Below are 7,159 nucleotides of genomic sequence, written 5' to 3' on the forward strand. Positions count from 1 at the left end.
TCCCCTGTGCCCCTTCCCCTGTGCCCCTTCCCCGGTGCCCCATCGCAGTCCCACATCCCCATCCCCGTCCTTGTCCCCCATTCCCAGCCCTTTCCCCATCTCTCGGTTCTCGGGGCAGCTGCTCCCATGGTTGTCCCCCCGGGCAGTGGCAGGACCAGTTTTCCTTTTCAGCTCCCGTACCTGCCCTCCTCCCTCTGTCACAGCATCTTTCAGAAACCCTTTTCCTAGTGCCCAGAGAGGCGACAGGGAACCACAGTCAAGAACCACTCGTGCCCCACACTTGTCACTGCCATCCGTATCAGTGTCTGTCCCTCACTCCGCACTGCCGCGCTGCTCTTGCGCCCTGAGCTCTCTCGGGCCGAGGCCCGACGTGTCTCAGTGATCTCTGTCTCTCGGAGCACCTGAGAAGTGGTAAGTGAATCCCTGGTTTCACTGACCTCCCTTTCGGTTTTCTAGGCGGTCAGTGCGTTGGCTGGAGTTCAGGACCAGCTCATTGAGAAGCGTAAGTCACTTTTTCCTTTCTCTTGGAATTTGGGAAGAATTACACTTCTCTGCACCTTCAGCTCTGCCTCTGCCTGCCCGGGGACCTGCAGCTGCTCCCGGGGGCTCCCAGCACCGCCTCTGGCCACACGGCAGCAAAGTGGCACTGGGAGAAACACAAGTAAAGTTGAGCTTTCTTTCTCGAGTAAGCTTTTATGCTCAGTAAGAGTTTATTGTGCATAAAACTTGTTTAAATAGATTTGGTGCTCTCTGGAGGAGGTTAGACGAGCTGAAGCTGAAGCAAGGCCTCTCTGTTCGTGTCTGGGGGTCGGTTGCAGGTAACATGGAGAGGAGCCACTTCATGATTTTTAGAAATTTTTTTATAATCGGTACCAATCTGGTGCAGTTCTAGCCCGCTCCAGTGACGGCGGAGGGAGCTTGCTGTCCTTCAGAAACATTTTTCAGGTTCTTCTATCAGCCTCCTGGCCGTAAGCCTGTGTCTCTTGCTGGGGGTCGTTTCCTCCCCGCAGGGCTTTGCCGGGGCCGGGGGCTGCGGGGGGGTGACCCTTGTGCTGGTCTCTTTGTCACGCTCCAGGGGAGCCGGGCAGTGGCACGGAAAGTGACACTTCTCCAGACTTCCACAACCAAGAGAATGAGCCCAGCCAGGAGGATGCTGAAGAGCTGGATGGGTCTGTGCAGGGGGTGAAACCCCAGAAAGCTGCTTCCTCCACTTCTTCTGGGAGCCACCACAGCAGCCACAAAAAACGGAAGAACAAAAATCGGCACAGGTTAGTGGTACCAGCAGCCTTCTTGTCGTGCCTCTGAATTGGTTGTTGGTGAATTTGCTGTATTACGTGAACTAGTCACTCGTTAGAATAACGGGCAGCTCAGGTCGTTTGTTCTGGTAATTCTTCTGGTTTTTATTCGTACGCACCCTGTAGCATTCACCAGGACCCCGTTGCCCCTGATGTGTCAGGGAGGGGAAATGATGCTGAAGGAGTTACCCAGGCAGCCCAGGGTGCTGAGTCCAGCTCCGGTGCAGCTGTGCTGGTGGCCGGGCTGTTCCGTGCTCCTGCCTGTGCGGGAGGGTCGAGCTGGCTTCCCGCCCTCCTGCCCTCCCGTACTTGCTCCTTGGCTTCTGCAGAGCCAAGTAAGAAGGAAAGTCAGTACGTGCTTTGGAGACAGGGGGTGAAAAAGCAAACTGGAATGTGCTGGGGCTTGTGAACGCCCCCCAGTCTCTTCACTAAGATTTCCACTCCAAGCCCTTCCAGCCATCGTGTCCCAAGCCGAGGTGATCATGGCATAGAAGAGTTGCTTTGCCACGTTCACCTCAAAGCGCTTGTTATTAAACTGACCTGAAATTCCTGTGAAACAAAGCTTGCCCCGACTCCTTAGGGCTGGGTTCAGGTGAGCAGTTCTGCCCCTCCAGGTGTGCCCCTGGACTGACAGCTCAGAAATCTGAAAGGAGCTCCGTGCCTTGCGGTGTGGCTCACCACGGGCTGACCTGCTGCTTGCCCAGGTCTCGGGGCCCCTCAGCAGAGCTCGCCCAAGGCTTCCTGCAGCGCCTGCAGCGCGCTGGGGAGTCAGGCCCTGAGGGGAAACCCCGAAATCCGAGCTCCTGGAAAGAGGAGACATTTACTGCAGAACTGCACCTCTCTGGAGGTGGTTGCTGGAACCCGTACCCAGAGATTATTAGCAGTAAAGAACCTTTTAAAAGTTGTGTTCTCGCTGGATTTGTGTATGGATGGGCTTTCCCCTTCAAGGGACCTTCCCATGCAATTGCAAAAGAGAAGTGTTTTAAAGAAAAGTGGTTAAAATTTCCCAAGATTGCTGTGGGAAGGTTGGTTTGGGAGATACGGAGGTAGGTAATAGCGCTTGAAAAATGCTTAACTGCCTTTTCTCCTTCAGTAGGTGTTGAGCCATTAGCACGCCTTTAATTCTTAGGTCACAGTTTTCTTCCTACAGCAGTCTTAATTGGGCAAACATCCCAAAGTGCTGGATGTCCCTTTGGTTCCCCATCAGCTGGGAATCCAGAGCAGTTCAAAACTTTTTTTACCTGTAGGCAATTGGAAAGAAGTTCAGGAGTAACACAAGGCACTACGTCTGTAAACAAGTTCAGAGAAACAGCCTGTAAAGCTGAAGTACAGCTTAAGAAAATTGCTGTTTCAAAGAAATTATGAAGTGTTCTGCTAAGCACTTAGTGAACAAGCCACTGCAGACGCAGCGGGGTGCAGTACAAATGCTGTAAATAATACCAATTCTTTTGCTCCATGACGTAACCTGAACTCTAGCGACAGGAGTTAGGAAGAAACTGCCCTACTGCCAGGTTGTGTGGCTTTGGGGTTTCTTCTTCTTCCCTTCCACGGAAGCAGCTGGTGCTGGCTACTGTTGGGGACAGAGTGTTGGACATGAGGAGCCCTGTCTGATCTGGTACGGCAATTCTCATCCTCCTAAGAGATGCGGGACACACCTAATTATGGAAAGCCTTAGCAAGTTAGTCCTTGACTACTTTGTAATGCTTAGCCTGGCCAGATAGGTAATTAAGAGAAGAAGATAACTTAGTCCGTCTGTAATAAAAACTCTGTTAAAATTGCGATTGTCATTATTGACTACGCCCTAAATTTTGGCAGAGAAGACCAAACAAGTTTCAAATTGATCTAGGTTTAAAAAAAAACCCCAACAACAGAACAGCCCTGGTCTGTTGAAAGTCCCGTGAAGGGCTTTAAGACGCAGTGCAGCCCAGAGCGCGCTTTGGAAGAGACCCACGTGTCTGTGAAAAAGAGGGAAATAAAAAGAACATTGGCATTTCCTTTCGTTCAGAAGCTCTTCCACGTGCCAGCGTCCGTCTGAGTTCTGCTCACGTGTTCCTGGCGAGCTGGGAGCTGCCGGGAGCAGGCACCGGGGGGGGCACTGGCCCCCTGGGTTTTCTGCCGCCCAGAGCAGCGTGGAAGGTTGGATTCGGACTGGGCAGAACTGGTGGGAATAGGTGGTTGGGCTTCGAACAGCCGAAAGTGGGGAGTCGGTGGGAGTTGCAGGGATTTACCGAGGCCGCGGGAAGGCCGAGCGGAGGGTTTCCTCTTGGTGCAGCGCTGGAGCTGCGGGGCTGGGGCTGGGGCGAGGGTCGGCCCTTCCCCACACGCAGAGCCCGGGGACGGGGGGGTCACCAGACCGCCGTTAGCTTTGGCCAGCTGACCCCGCGCTCTCGTAGCCCCCGGCCGGAGGCGGGTGCACGAGGGCGTGTGAGTGCGTGTGCGTGGTCGGGGGCTCGAGGGCAGAGCTGGCCCCCGAGCTGCGTGTCTCCCCCTCTGCCCCGGCTCGCTTCGCTTTGCTGCCGTAACCTGGAGAAGGCTCCTGCTTCTGCCACCCGCTCCTCGGGCTCCGCCACGACCCCCTTTGCTCTGCCGGGGAGCCAGGGCACGCTCGCCCCCCCGAGAGCTGCTTCCCCCGCACCCGAGATCCCCCCTAAACCCCCCCGCCTCTGGCCTAACTCCTCTTTTTCCCAGAAATCCGACTGGGGAGGGGGACTCCGGATTGCCAAATCTGGAGTGCTTTTCCTGCCCACTTCTGGTTAAGATATCTTAAGAACTTTATGGCATTTGAACACTGGCTTTATTATTTATTTTATTTTATTTTATTTTTTAGTAATCTCGCTAGGGTGGCTAATCAACTAATTTATTTAATTCATTAGTATATTAATTTCTATTGCTTTCTTCCTTTCAAATGCTGCCCCTCAGCCCGTCTGGCATGTTTGATTATGACTTTGAGTAAGTTTGACTTGAATTAGTACTTGTGCTGTGTTGTTAGTGTGTAGACACCAATGTGCCTTTTGAGACCTTTCTAACCCATAGTTTATCTGTTTAATTGTAGGTATGTATATTAGGTTAGGCTGGGAAGTTTTTTTTAAAAACAGAAAAGCGTGATGGAGGTAACATTTTATTTAATAACTTCAGCAAAATTAAATTAACTTCACTCTCCTTTACCTTTCTATTTCATTTTAAAATAGATAAACTGTTTAACATAAAAACTTAGTTTAAAAACTTGATTCTTCTGGCTTTGCTTCTTAAGGAGATTAGTGTAGACTTGGATATTTCCTTCTGGAAAAATGTAATAAACTCAATTCCTTTGACTCATATCATCCCTGTCATCCTAAACTCCTGTCTCTATTCCGAGTAAATAACCACTACCACTATGTCTGAGTAATGACTTGTGGCATAGTTACACGTCTAACAAATTAACATAGAGCATGCGTATTTAACCTTATTTCTTTATGCTGCATAACTTCCCTGTGATTTTTATTATAAACCTTGATTAATTCTTTTTTCTGAGTGGACGGAATTTACCTTTTGGCAAATAATAAAGAATCCACTCCCTGTCTCTTTGCTGCTCTCTTGTCCAGTAGCACTGGGACAGTGATTTGGCTCAGCCGAATTGAGAATGTGGATTGAATTAACCAAATAGTCTTTGTTGTAGCCTGTGCCATATGCAGTAGCTGGTTCTTTGAACTCTAGTGTTGGTTTAATGTATTGAAATGGACGTTTCTCTTATCTTTCCAACCACAGGATTGATCTCAAGTTAAACAAAAAGCCAAGAGCCGTAAGTATCAGTGCTCTGTCATTGTTTTCATTGCTCATCTGTAGACTTGAGTGGCTGACTGACTCCTAAGCTTATAAAGCCTCCCTCTGCTGTAATTTAAGACCTTATTTTCATGGTTGAGGAATATCGTGGTATGAACTAAGCATTGTCTCGTGGATTTAACAGTAAATCAGCCCAGGCAGGCTCGTGGTGAGGCTAGGTCACAGTTAAGTCCTGTGCACTTTTGATGAAAAAAGCTGGTTTGCATCCTGTTGTCACGATCTGGAACGTTAGAAGCATCCGGTTTTGGTGGTTGTGTTCTTGACCTGAGGTTCTGAAGGGTCCTTTCTTTTGAATGTTTAGCTACAAGAAAAAAAAAAAAAAAATCTCTTTTTCTGTTTTGCCTGCAACTAATGGTGTGTAGAAATGAGAGAAGGCTGAGAATCCCACCTCTGCAAGCAGAACTGAAGGCAGAAAGGTCATGACGTGCCTGTCCTTTGCTTCCTCTGCAGGACTACTAGACTCATCAGCACTGATGCTCCTGGGATTTAGGTCTCCATGAACCCACTGAGAAAAACGCCAGCCGACGAACGAGCACGACGGCAGCTCTGGCCAAGTGTCTGCAGATGCGAGTGGCTCGCTCTAAAGAACTTAGATGGGGGCAGAAAATCTTGGACCATGTACTTTGCATCATTTTTTAAATCACCTGAGTTGCAGGAAGACTAAGGTGTAGTCGTAGTGGTAGCCCTGAATTCCTGACTGTTCCGCGCTTCCGCCTCAGTCGGGAGCTTCCCCAGATCAGCTGGTCTTGCTGCTGCCGCCCGTCATCTGCAAGCCCACGGAGAGGTGGTTTTCTCTTTCCACTGGAACTGGGGTAGGAGTCAGTAATGTCCCATCCATGTTGTAAGACTTAGATTACTTCTGTTGCCGATACATAGCTTTGTAGTTTTATTTTTGTTTTGAGGGGGTTTTGTTGTTGTTTGTTTTTTTTTTTTAAACCAAAGTGTATAGTTAGCAAATTGACTTTCGGTTCCTTTTAATCCCTGTAGAGTGGAAGGTTCTTCATTTTGTGCGACAGCTCGTTTTGATTCTTACTCGAGCAGAGAAGAAGGGGGTTAACCCTTTTCTCTAACGTTAATTTTAAACACCATCCCCTAAAAATTCACGCAGTGCTTTTAGATGCAGGGAAGGCTGGAGCTCGAAGCCATCTTGCTCTTTGCTGCCTTTGAGGCGGGGTGGATTCTCTTTTTAATGCACACTTCTGTCATTTGTACATAAACAATAAAGTTACATGTTTGTCTCTTCTCATGTTTTGTTCAGTCCAAAATTTGACTCCTGGTGCTTTTTATCCTCCGCCTGCTTTATGAGGGCTGTGCTGGAGTTCTTCCCCTTTGGCAGAGTGGTTGTTCTTGTCTCGTAACCCTTCAGGAGGTTCCTCGGTGCCGCCTTTCCTCGGGTAGAGGTAACGCTGGGTGCTCGGGGGGGTCGCCAGGAGCTGCAGCTGTGGGCACTGCTTCGCTCCCAGGTAGGACCTGGGTGTCCGTCAGTCCCTGCTGCCACGGGTGGAGGGGGGGTGCTGGGTGCTGGGCGCTGCTCAGGGGGGCCAGGTCAGGACAGCCCTGCTGATGCTGGAATCGGCTTTGCTTTTCTCAGGGGGGTAAATAGCCTCAGTCGCGCGTCCTCTGTCTTGTGCCACGGGCGCGGCGTCGCCTGCCTGGTGCTGCCCTGCTCCACCCCCGCGGTCCTGGGGCTGCCCCAGCACCCCCGGCAGGGCCCAGCGGGACTCGAGAGCGGTGGCAGAAGGATCACGGTGAAGTTCTCCCTTGTGCTGCCTCCTGGGCGGGGGTCGAGGCGGCTCCGTGGTTGTTCGTGGTGGGAGGGGTGAGCTGCGGGCAGTGGGGGCTGTCGGGTGGAACGGCTTGAGAGCAGCAAGGCTGCCCTACTTGTGGTTTAAGGTACAAACACGGGGCTGGAGGGGCTGGGAAGCGGCATGAGCTGCTAAAGGCCTCGCTGTCCCACAGGTCCGGAAAAGAGAAGTCTTAGCTGGGGGGTTTGATTACTTGGCCTTGGTACAAAAGCCGTTGGTCTCCTGCTACTGCTGCTGTTC

At 50.9% G+C, this 7,159-nt stretch overlaps 1 protein-coding gene across 1 annotated transcript in view; it reads left to right on the forward strand.

The window, feature by feature from the left end:
* The window catches only part of MEAF6 (MYST/Esa1 associated factor 6), a 6,314-nt gene extending 760 nt beyond the window's left edge, over nt 1-5,554 (forward strand). The window contains 4 exon segments of the mRNA XM_026863198.1: nt 410-502; nt 1,076-1,268; nt 4,215-4,244; nt 5,040-5,554. Coding sequence (XP_026718999.1) covers nt 410-502; nt 1,076-1,268; nt 4,215-4,244; nt 5,040-5,193 — 470 coding nt within the window. The 3' untranslated portion in view covers nt 5,194-5,554.
* Nucleotides 5,555-7,159: the final 1,605 nt, after the last annotated feature.

The sequence above is a fragment of the Athene cunicularia genome, assembly GCF_003259725.1.
Source record: "Athene cunicularia isolate RWA chromosome 23 unlocalized genomic scaffold, athCun1 chr23_part1, whole genome shotgun sequence".
In the NCBI taxonomy this organism is placed as follows: Eukaryota; Metazoa; Chordata; class Aves; order Strigiformes; family Strigidae; genus Athene; species Athene cunicularia.